The sequence below is a fragment of the Salvelinus sp. IW2-2015 genome, linkage group LG4q.1:29, assembly GCF_002910315.2.
Source record: "Salvelinus sp. IW2-2015 linkage group LG4q.1:29, ASM291031v2, whole genome shotgun sequence".
NCBI classification, from domain to species: Eukaryota; Metazoa; Chordata; class Actinopteri; order Salmoniformes; family Salmonidae; genus Salvelinus; species Salvelinus sp. IW2-2015.
In genome coordinates this window covers 4938229-4950744 of record NC_036842.1, presented here as the reverse complement: position 1 = coordinate 4950744, position 12516 = coordinate 4938229, and the positions used below count along the sequence as shown (strand labels likewise).

The following is a 12516-nucleotide window of genomic DNA, read 5'->3' as shown; positions in this document are numbered from 1 at the left end:
CACACACACACACACACACACACACACACACACACACACACACACAATGGAGACGCTTTTGTTATGGATAAAAGCGTCTGCTAAATGGCATATATTAATTATATTATTTTTTTAAACTCTCATCTCCAGAACAGGTGTAGTGAATTAACTGTCAGTAGGGTTGTGAAAGTCAACCATACTGTGTACATGCTTGTCATAACTCCATAAAGCCAGGAGCACACCCCAACACCTATATCTAAAGCTATCGATAAGGTGGTGGTAAATGTGATGTTCTTTAAACAACAATGATAGAGCTATCTCCTCAAAACCAAACCAAAGCATGACTGAAGGATGATTATATCTGGCAAAATATTTTGAGGGACATGGTTCCATCATGTGAGCTCCGTTGCTTTTCTTACCGTCAATTAGTTTTCTTTGACATTATCATTTTAGTAATGCTGTATATTTAAACATGACATATCAGGGAAAGGTATAGAAAGGTTGAAATCACCTGCTATTTTTCATCACTTTACAAGACGTGGCAAGGGAATGTCTTTTGAAATATATATTGGCTATGGATAACACTAATGGTGGTGATTTGGATTGGTCGTGATTCCCCATTCCAAAGTAACTACTCTTACATTCAGAGTCAGACCTCGCTGTCATTGATTTTTTGCATGATAAGATTTGCCCATGGGTTGGCTTGGCAAGCCAACTCCCACAAACTTGTTCTCCCTGCCCTGCCCTGTCCACTCCACGCAGTAGCCTACACAGCAGCAGAGGATATGGAGCGGTGACGTGCCACTGAACAGAAGAATAACACTTCTTTTTAAAAACGGAATAAACGCCCGATTCTTTTTAGTGGCACTTACAGGGTGCCTCTTGTACTTCAAACGCAGATGCTAGAATACAGGAAATGTCAGGCGAATTCTCAGAGTAGTTCAGTCACCCCTCGCGCCTCTAGAGAGATCTGTCTTTAGTTGAATATTGCGCGTCAGACGGGAAGGGTCGAAGAATACCGCTCCTGCCGTCCTGGAGACCGATGATACCAAGATGCTCGGGCGAATGCAGTATATTAAATTAACGACAGCACTCGGTAAGTGAGCTTTACTCGAATATGCATGTTATTACGTGCGAATAGTCCATCGTGCCGTGCGCGCGTGGCTTACCTTACCGGGTCTAGGTTCTATTGTGCGCATCAGACGGTCACACATCATTAGGGGTGTTCTATATTATTTATGAGTAATCGTGACCGATTAAAGCATCCATTAGGTGTAAGTGACTTTTGGATTGGATTGACCCCTTTTTAACCTGAAGGTTAAGCAAGTTCATCATGTGCACTACCATGGTTTATTAGAATAGACCTGAGAATCTAACGGTTTTGAAATGGTCCTTTTCGGCCGGTATAAATGTTTCTCTGGTGAATGTGATAGTGGGACACGTACAGTTATGTACCCATATGCTATTCATTCCCATGTCTAACTATGGAAATCCACTGCAATTAGACCCTAATTGTTTCAGCTCTGTTTGGGACATTTTAAGAGAGAACAACGCCACCTGTAACTCTGGACACAGAAGTTAAGTCATCACGAGTGATGATCAGATCAAGTCAAATCAAATTGTATTTGTCACATGCCGAATACAACAGGTGTAGGCAGACCTTACAGTGAAATGCTTCCATACAAGCCATTAACCAACAATGCAGTTTTAAGAAAAATAGCTACAAAAAAAATGAAATAAAAGTAATAAAAAATGAAAGAGCAGCAGTAAAGTGCTGGGGCACCGGTTAGTCGAGGTAATTGAGGTAATATGCACATTTAGGTAGAGTGACTATACATAGATAATAAACAGAGAGTAGCAGCAGCGTAAAAAAGGGGTGGGGGGCAATGCAGATAGTCTGGGTAGCCATTTGATTAGATGTTCAGGAGTCTTATGGCTTGGGGGTAGAAGCTGTTTAGAAGCCTCTTGGACCTAGACATGGCGCTCAGGTACCGCTTGCCGTGCGGTAGCAGAGAGAACAGTCTATGACTAGGGTGGCTGGAGTCTTTGACAATTTTTAAGGCCTTCCTCTGACACTGCCTGGTATAGAGGTCCTGGATGGCAGGAAGCTTGGCCCCAGTGATGCACTGGGCCGTACGCACTACCATCTGTAGTGCCTTGCGGTCAGAGGCCAAGCATTTGCCATACTAGGCAGTGATGCAACCAGTCAGGATGCTCCTATGATGAAGCTGTATAACATTTTGAGGATCTGAGGACCCATGCCAAATCTTTTCAGTCTCCTGTGGGGGAATACGTTTTGTCGTGCCCTCTTCACGACTCTCTTGGTGTGACAGTTTGTTGGTGATGTGGGCACCAAGGAACTTGAAGCTCTCAACCTGCTCCACTACAGCCCCGTTGATGAGAATGGGGGCGTGCTCGGTTCTCCTTTTCCTGTAGTCCACAATTATCTCCTTTGACTTGATCACATTGAGGGAGAGGTTGTTGTCCTGGCACCACACGATCAGGTCTCTGACCTCCTCCCTATAGGCTGTCTCATTGTTGTCAGTGATCAGACCTACCACTGTTGTGTCATCAGCAAACTTAATGATGGTGTTGGAGTTGTGCCTGGCCATGCAGTCATGAGTGAACAGGGAGTACAGGAGGGGACTGAGCACGCACCCCTGAGGAGCCCACGTGTTGAGGATCCACTTGGCAGATGTGTCGTTACCGCCCCTTACCACCTGGGGGCTGCCCGTCAGGAAGTCCAGGATCCAGTTGCACAGGGAGGTGTTTAATCCCAGGGTCCTTAGCTTAGTGATGAGTTTTGCGAGCACTATGGTGTTGAACGCTGAGCTGTAGTCAATGAATAGCATTCTCATATATGTGTTCCTTTTGTCCAGGTGTGAAAGGGCAGTGTGGAGTGCAACAGAGATTGCATCATCTGTGGATCTGTTGGGCCGGTATGCAAATTGGAGTGGGTCTAGGGTTTCTGGGATAATGGTGTTGATGTGAGCCATGACCAGCCTTTCAAAGCACTTCATGGCAACAGACGTGAGTGCTATGGGTTGGTAGTCATTTAGGAAGGTTACCTTAGTGTTCTTGGGCACAGGGACTATGGTGGTCTGCTTAAAACATGTTGGTATTACAGACTCAGACAGGGCGAGGTTGAAAATGTCAGTGAAGACACTTGCCAGTTGGTCAGAGCATGCTCAGAGTACACGTCCTGGTAATCCGTCTGGCCATGCGGCCTTGTGAATGTTGACCTGTTTGAAGGTCTTACTCACATCGGCTACGTAGAGCGTGATCACACAGTCGTCCGGAACAGCTGATGCTCTCATGCATGTTTCAGTGTTACTTGCCTCGAAGCAAGCATAGAAGTAATTTAGCTCATCTGGTAGGCTCGGGTCACTGGGCAGCTCGTGGCTGTGTTTCCCTTTGACGTCTGTAATAGTTTGCAAGCCCTGCCACATCTGACGAGCGGGTACAGCTGCCACTCCTTGAAAGCGTACCCTTAAGCTCAGTGCGGATGTTGCCTGTAATCCATGGCTTCTGGTTGGGGCATATACGTACAGTCACTATGGGGACGACATCCTCAATGCACTTATTGATGAAGCCAGTGACTGATGTGGTGTACCCCTCAATGCTATCGGAAGAATAGAACATATTTAATTTAACCACTTTTTTATTGACCCAGTCACTGGTGCTTCCTGCTTTAGTCAGCAGGAATCAGGAGAATAGAATTATGCTCAGATTTGTCAAATGGAGGGTGAGGGAGGGCTTTGTACGCGTCTCTGTGTGTGGACTAAAGGTGGTCTAGAGTTTTTTCCCATCTGGTTGCACATTTAACTTGCTGGCAGAAATTATGTAAAACGGATTTAGGTTTCCCTGCATTGAAGTCCACGGCCACTAGTAGCACCGCCTCTGGATGAGCGTTTTCCTGTTTGCTCATTGAGTGCGGTCTTAGTGCCAGCATCGGTTTGTGGTGGTAAATAGACAGCTACGAAGAATATAGATGAAAACTCTCTTGGTAGATAGTGTGGTGCCTAATTGAGCAGTTTAGTCAGTGGTGCAACTGACTGTGAGAAACAGTGAACCTGCAGGAGTGTAGCCTCTAGAACTGTCCTGGTTCTTATTAACTGTTATTATGACTTAGGAAAGAATATTGATATAATACACTTTTTGTTGTTGCCGAAATGACGACGGCTTGTATTTTCGAGTACAAACAGTTTACTGTGTATGATAACTGGGAAAAATTGGGAACGCACGTACAATAAATAATCTGAAGTGAATTAAATTCAGTTCCTGTGTGATGTTAGTCCATATCCAGACCTAATGTCACGCAACCAGCTGTGGGGTTTATGACACTGCCAGTGAAGACCAATTATTGAAAGTATTTGGAAATACATATGCCTGTTACTGGTATTGGGAAGTCCCTCAGTGACTGAGCACTCAGTTATACATCCAGCAGTACTGAATGAACTTCTCAGGTCATGTTCTTGTAGTTGAAAAAGGGAGGAAAGTACCAACAACAGATTGGAGACTGGGGCTGCCTCCCTGGCACCTATTGTATATGTTCCCTATATCGTGCCCTACTTTTGACCAGAGCCTTATGGGCCTTGGTCAAATGTAGTGCACTATATAGGGAAGACGGTGCCATTTGGGACACAACCTGGAACTGGGTCTGAAACCCTGAAACGCTCCTCTGTTTCTGTGAAGCCAACGGTCCCTCTGACTCTCAGATTCCTACGCTCACATGTGATGCAGGCCCGTGACTATCATTAGAGAATTGAGTTAGAGATGCAGCTGGAGATAGAGGCTCACATTAGCAGCTATCACATCACACCAAGGCTTGAGTCCCAAATGGCACCCTATTCCCCGTGGGCCCTGGTCAAAAGTAGTACACTATATAGAGAATAGAGTTTCCCTATAACCTCTGGGTCCCATCCCCACTGACCACCTACTACACACCCAGACAGCCTCAGTCCATGCATTACAGCCTGGGGAGGGCTAGAAATGCTCATTCAAATGTTCTGTTGCAAAACGTTTTCCATTCCATGCTCTAATGAAACTGACCCTAGACTGCTATAGTCCAGATGGAACACAGCCATATCCACAGCGGTAGTAGTGGGAAAACATCTTCCATACATGCCCTCACATCGACTCGGTACTGGTACCCCATGTATATAGCCAAGTTATCGTCACTCGTTGTTTATTTATTATTACATTTATTTTTACAGGTTTTACTTTTCTATTATTTCTCTATTTTCTTTCTCTCTGCGTTGTTGGGAAGGGCCCGCAAGTAAGCATTTCACTGTTAGTCTATACCTGTTGTTTACAACGTGTGTGACAAATAACGTTTTTAATTTTTTTTATTTGACACCTCCCCTTCTTGGAATAATAACCTTGTGAGGAGCTTTGTTTAATGGTTACTGTACTAGCTACTCTTCCTGAGTACTGGCCTCGTCTATGGCCTTGTCCCCCTCTGTGAGCTGCCTGATTGTTTATGAATGAGGGGGGCTGGGCAGGAGCATGCTGGTTGGGACCATACTGACAGATCTCGTGTTGTACAAGGAGAGCTGTTCCAGCATGGCTCAGGGGCCCACATCTGGTTACTGCAGTGGCCGCATTTAAACCTAACACTAACAGAGGTGGGAGTACAGGTGTTTGGTTTAGGACCTGGAGGAGTGCTCATCTGGCTTCAATCAGAGGTGTGTGGGACACACACACACACACACACACACACACACACACACACACACACACACCAACACACATCACAACACACACACACACACACACCACACACACACACACACACACACACACACACACACACACACACACACACACACACACACACACACACACATATGGGGGAGGGTGGACTCTATATTGAAAGCAAGCGCTTTGCACATACTTTTTTTATGGGCCTAATAATAAAGACGTAATTAAACTGTGAACAATTATTACCTTTTAATGTGGCGTGAACACAAACCAGTCATGGTTTTTCATTTGATTGTCAAACAAATCACTTTAAAAAAGTAGGCTACCTGTCCATGTTCGTCCACTGCAAAATAATTCCAGCATCCAAACTGCATGTATACATACTCGAGCCATTGATGAATGGATCTGTTACAAAAACACAAAAAGTCTGCCTAATGACATTCAGCGATTGCCATTGATTAGGCCTGCATTAATTGATGCGTCTTGTGACAAATGTACCTTTTTGTTATAGCCTGAAAAGTCTGGACACCTGAAATGTGGCTGAAACTGTCCCGGAAAAACGGGATGTCAACTTACTAGACTAGGCTACAATTGTTAATCGACTAGCTGGGCTGTAATCGACGACTGGGCTGTTCCCCCGGACCCCGTATGTAGGGACTTATACAATGCTTGAAGAAGGCTATTGAACTTGACATTTGTGTCTGTCTTTATTCTTTTGTCCAATATATCGTACTGGAACATGGTATAGAAGTGGCTCTAAACCCAACACGTTTGTTATTTTTGTAGCTGTAGTATCTGTGATCTACATCTGTTTATATTAGTTACTATGCTGTTACTAAGCAGTAATGTATTTACGGCAGTGTTACGTTACTACACCTAATAGGAAATGCACATGCGCACTATTGTGCCGGGAACTGTAGAGCACGAGAGGTTTTGACTAAACGGTACCAACTGTACTCCCGTCTCCTGCCTGGTCATTTCTCCACAACACAAATATTACAGAAGTTAAGTGCAGTATAGGCGCAGTTACGTTCCATATGTGAACACACGCCGCTTCTTACTGCTAACGTTAGTCACACCACTGATCAACTCGTTGTTAGCTGGCTAGCTAGCATCACGACCTACCTCGATGGCTGAAGGCAAAGCGATCTCCTATTCCATCGCTATGGCAGGGAACATTCTGCCACCAAATCCCATGGTTCTCACAGGGGACTGGGATACTAATTGGGACAACTTCAGGGATGAATTCGAGGACTATGCGCTGGCGACCGGTCTACATGAGAAACCCAACGAGGTCCAAGCGGCAACTCTGAGGAGCTTAATGGGCTGTGAATGCAGGCATATCTACCGGTACAATCTCACCCTCACAGGGTGATGCAAAGGCCATACTGGATGCATTGGAGAATTACTTCAAACCCGCCAGGAACGTCATTTACGAGCGGTTCGTTTTTGGAAGCTGCAAACAGGAAGAGGGTGAGTCAGTACACAACTGTGTAACCCATTTGAGGGAAAGATACACTACTTGTGAATATGAGGGATTGAAAGAGGAACTGATTCGTGACAAATATTACTGGGAATTGCAAATGAGGACACGCGCCGGCATCTACTAAGAGTGAGAGGCTTAACATTAGTAACTGCCATTGAAATGTGCCGCACTGCTGAAGTCACTGACATGAGAATGAGAGCAATGGAAATCGAAACCCCACGCTCCGACGTTGATACTGTTCACGCTGTTGCCAGGCAGACATTCAGTCAAAACCAATCAAACGGTTAACACAGACCGCCCCATATCATGCAAATACTTTGGAAATGCACACACACGAGGCAAAGAGCATTGCCCTGTCTACGGAAAAACCATGCAGAGCTTGTGGAACTAATAATCACTTTGCAAAAGTGTGTCTCAAAAGCAAAAGTAGAGGGAGTGAAGGCAAGATTCACTGTGTTGATGATGTCACTCAGTGAAAGTGACATTGACATGCATGAATCCATTGGGGCTGTACACTCGAGGGAAGAAATGGTTTGTGACACTACGATTACACAACAAGATGCAACAATGTCAACTGGATTCCGGTGCTACGTTCAATGTAATGAGCTACAAAGACAAATCTTTTGCCCAGAGATACTAGACTAAAGCTGTACTCAGGAGAACTAATGAGCTCTATGGGCATCTTTGAGACCAAATGTGTTATTCGGGGACACAAACACAAGCTGGAGTTTGAGATCGTGAAAACCAGTCAACATCCTCTCCTCTCAGGCTCTGCATGATGCAGTTCACCGTAGCAAATTACCTGCATATCGTGGAGCATGTCCAGCATGGACCCCTGTCCAAAGAACAGCTACTCAGCAGATATGACAATGTATTCAACGGGCCCATTGAACCTGTGGAGCTACACTTTGAATTGGATGAGACCGTCACTCCAGTCCAGTGTGCTCCTCGCAATGTGCCCATTGCAATGAAAGTGGCCTTGAAGGCCCAGCTGGACAAGTATGAGGCCAATGGCCACATGACATCTATGACTGAACCAACTGACTGGATCAGCAATATGGTCATAGTGAAAAAGCCAGAGAAGCTGAGGGTCTGCATCGACCCAAAGCATCTGAACCAAGCACTGAAACGCTCCCACTACATCATGCCGACACTAGAGGATGTCCTCTATAAGCTTCCCAAGGCCAGGATTTTCACCTTGGTGGATGCCCGAGATGCATTCCTTCAATGCAAGCTGGACAAAGAAAGCAGCTTCATGACTACCTTCTGGACCTCCTGGGGTCTGAAACGCTGGCTCAAGCTCCCGTTTGGTGTCTCGGTGGCGCCTGAGGTATACCAATGCAAGCAGCACGAGTTACTGGCTGGGCTCAAGGGCATTGAACCCACCGCTGATGATGTCCTGATCGTAAGCCGTGGTGACACAGACGAAGAAGCAGAACTCGACCACGATGTGAAGCTCCTGGCACTGATGGAGCGCTGCCGATCAGTTAAGCTTCGTCTTGGCCTGAAGAAGCTGCAGTTCAAGGTGAAAGACGTCCACTTCTATGGCCACATTCTCTCGGCCAAAGGCCTGAAGCCGGACCCAGACGAAGTCAGAGCGATCCTCGACATGCCAAACCCGTCTGATGCAAAAGGAGTACAGCGTCTCATCGGCTTTGCAAACTATCTTGCAAAGTTCATGCCACACCTATCAGCAGCCTATGAGCTTCTGCGCTGGTTGCTGGACAAAGACACACCATGGCACTGGCTACCCAATCCCAGACTATTTGCATTTCCCCCTCTTCTACGCTGCTGCTACTCTCTGTTATTATCAATGGATAGTCACTTTAATAACTCTACCTACATGTACATATTACCTCAGTTACAATGACGCTGGTGCCCCCGCACATTGACTCTGTACCGATACCCCCTGTATATAGCCCCGTTATTGTTATTTACTGCTGCTCTTTCACTAATTATTTGTTATTCTTATCTCTTACTTTTTTTTTAGGTATTTTCTTAAAACTGCATTGTTGGTTAAGGGCTTGTAAGTAAGCATTTCACTGTAAGGTCTACTACACCTGTTGTATTCGGTGCATGTGACAAATAAAATCTGATTTGATTTTGATTTGATTTGAAACACGAGGCCGCAGTGCAGGAGATGAAATCTCTGGCTTCATCCATGCCAGTGTTGCGCTAATACGACGTCGCGGAGCCTGTCAGAATCCAGAGCAACTCCAGCCAAAGTGGACTTGTATGCTGCCTTATGCAGGAAGGCCAGCCCGTTGCGTTTGCAGCGAGAGCACTCACCCCCACCGAACAAAACTATGCACAATTTGAGAAAGAGTGCCTCAGCATTGTCTTCTCCTGCCAGCGCTTCTATCACTACTTACATGGTTGAGAGCTGGTCACTGCTGAAACTGACCACAAACCACTCATTTATATATTCAGTAAACCTCTCCTCAACGCGCCCAAAAGGCTTCAAAGCATGCTCCTGACTCTGCAAAACTACAGCCTGAAGGTCATCTACAAGCCAGGACCAGAGATGTTCATCCGTGAGACACTGAGCAGGGCAACAGCACAATGTACAGGCAGAGACACTGCCTATCAGCGGCATGTCATCTGTTCGCTACAGCAGGAACAACAAGATGTTCAACAGATCAATCAGGCAGACTACTTAAACGTCACAGATCACTGCCTAGCCCAGATCAGGCAACACACTGACAAGGACGAACACCTACAGTCACTGAAGTCCATGGGTCTCACAGGTTGACCGTACCTGAAATAGGAGACACCTTTCACAGTGAGAGATTACTGGGCCTTTCGAGATGAGATCAGCGTGCAAAATGGCGTCTTGTTCGGAGGTCAGAAGGTCATTATCCCCAAATCACTACGTCCAGAGATGCTTACCCGCATACACTCCAGTCACGTTGGAGGTGACTCATGCTACCGCCAGACATGTGAAACATTATACTGGCCAAACATTCAAGCAGAAATGAAAGACTTTGTCAGCAGCTGTACCACATGCAACGAGTATGCTCATGAACAGCCAAAGGAAACCACGATGTCACACAAACTGCCCACAAGGGCCTGGCAAATTGACAGCATGGACTTATTCAGCCACGGACAAAAGGACTATCTTGTCATTGTTGATCACTACTCTGACTTTTGAGAAATTGAACTGCTCCTTGACTTGTCTACAGAGACGAAGAAGGTCGCATTTTGCAAGGCAGGGCCAGCCTGACTAGGTCATCACGGACAATGGCCCACAATTCACTAAACAGTTCAAGCGTTTCACTTCAGAATGGCAGTTTGACCACGTGACCACCTCTCCAAGACACACAAAGGCAAATGCAAGGCAGAGTCAGCTGTCAAGATTGCAAAAAAACTGTTACGCAGGGGCTTGCATGACAGCAACGACCCCTGGAAAGTCATCTTACAGTGGAGGAACACACCCACCGAAAACATGGACAGCAGCCCAGCGCAACGCCTTCTGAGGACTACCATCCCCGTAGCTAACAATTGAGCCCTGCGACATGGTTGGCGTCACGGGACAAACTGCACCACAGAAAGCAGCTCGCTAAGTGCTTCTACGACCGGACTGCTCGAGAACTACCAGAGCTGGAGGTGGGTGAAACGATAAGGATGAACCCGCTGCTGAGAGAGTTGCACCACATTCTTACCGGGTGGATGTTGGTGGCTCCCTCTATCGTCGCCATCGGGTGGATCTGCACATAGCAGAGCAGACAATAAACCATATGTCTGTCAACTGAAATTTGATGGAACATATGAGTCTATGCAAAGAGAATCCTCAGCATTTTTTAGACGAGTGACATTTTCCCTTCACCATATTTCAGCCTGTGTACATAGGCACTACAGTGTATCTATCTCTACTCCCCTAGATAAAATGGACAGTCTACATTTATTTCATTGTTCACTGAAGGCTGATTTATGTATGGAACGCTGCTGCAGCTGATTTGATTAAATTACTAATTCACTGGCTGTGGAAGCTGGTCGGTTTGTCTTTAGACATTAGTGCTCTGGCTGAATTTATGAGTCTGGAGAAAAGGAGACTGGCCGAATCCACAGACCCACAGCAAATGATTGCAACTGCTGCTAATTTGATATGCACTGTATATGCCAAAAATAGGATAATATAATTGATTTTAATCTGGTGAACTCCACTCCATTGCCTCATGCAATGGAACCAAGGAAGTAGTCCCACAAGTTGAAATTGCCCATCTGGCACTCTAGACAGGTTCAACAGAGGTATTTGAAAGAATTTCAAACCAGGTCAGGGTATAACAGAAGAGGGGGACAGGGAACGATAGTCAAGCTTTGTCCAACAGAAAAACGGCCAATCCCTCACCATAACCATGGCCCTGGTATTGTGAGTCCCTCCTCTGCCCTCAACCAGCACTCCAGGCAGGCCAAATCAAACTACAGTATATACAGTTGAAGTCGGAAGTTTACATACACCTTAGCCAAATACATTTAAATTCAGTTTTTCACAATTCCTGACATTTAATCCTTGTAAAATTCCCTGTTTTAAGTCAGTTAGGATCACCAGTTTATTTTAAGAATGTGAAATGTCAGAATAATAGTAGAGAGAATGATTTATTTCAGCTTTTATTTCTTTCATCACATTCCCAGTGGGTCAGAAGTTTACATACACTCAATTAGTATTTGGTAGCATTGCCTTCAAATTGTTTAACTTGGATCAAACGTTTTGGGTAGCCTTCCACAAGCATCTCACAATAAATTGGGTGAATTTTGGCCCATTCCTTCTGACAGAGCTGGTGTAACTGAGTCAGGTTTGTAGGCCTCCTTGCTCGCACACGCTTTTTCAGTTCTGCCCACAAATTTTCTATAGGATGGATGTCAGGGCTTTGTGATGGCCACTCCAATACCTAGACGTTGTTGTCCTTAAGCCATTTTGCCACAACTTTGGAAGTATGCTTGGGGTCTTTGTCCATTTGGAAGACCCATTTGCTTTAACTTCCTGACTGATGTCTTGAGATGTTGCTTCAATATATCCACATAATTTTTCTTCCTCATATGCAATCTATTTTGTGAAGTGTACCAGTCTCTCCTGCAGCAAAGCAGTAAAGCACCCCCACGACATGATGCTGCCACCCCCGTGCTTCACGGTTGGGATGGTGTTCTTCAGCTTGCAAGCCTCACCCTTTTTCCTTCAAACATAATGATGGTCATTTTGGCCAAACAGTTCTATTTTTGTTTCATCAGACCAGAGGACATTTCTCCAAAAAGTACGATCTTTGTCCCCATGTGCAGTCTGGCTTTTTTATGGTGGTTTTGGAGCAGTGGCTTCTTCCTTGCTGAGCGGCCTTTCAGGTTATATCGATATG

The 12516-nt window shown here is 45.5% G+C and overlaps 1 protein-coding gene across 1 annotated transcript in view; it reads left to right on the top strand.

Moving 5' to 3' along the window:
* The first annotated feature begins 933 nt into the window (after window positions 1-933).
* itga1 (integrin, alpha 1) overlaps window positions 934-12516 on the top strand; it is a 70203-nt gene continuing 58620 nt past the window's right edge. The window contains exon 1 of the mRNA XM_023983442.2: window positions 934-1075. Within this exon, the coding sequence (XP_023839210.1) occupies window positions 1033-1075 (43 nt within the window). The 5' untranslated portion in view covers window positions 934-1032. The remainder of the gene's footprint in view (window positions 1076-12516) is intronic.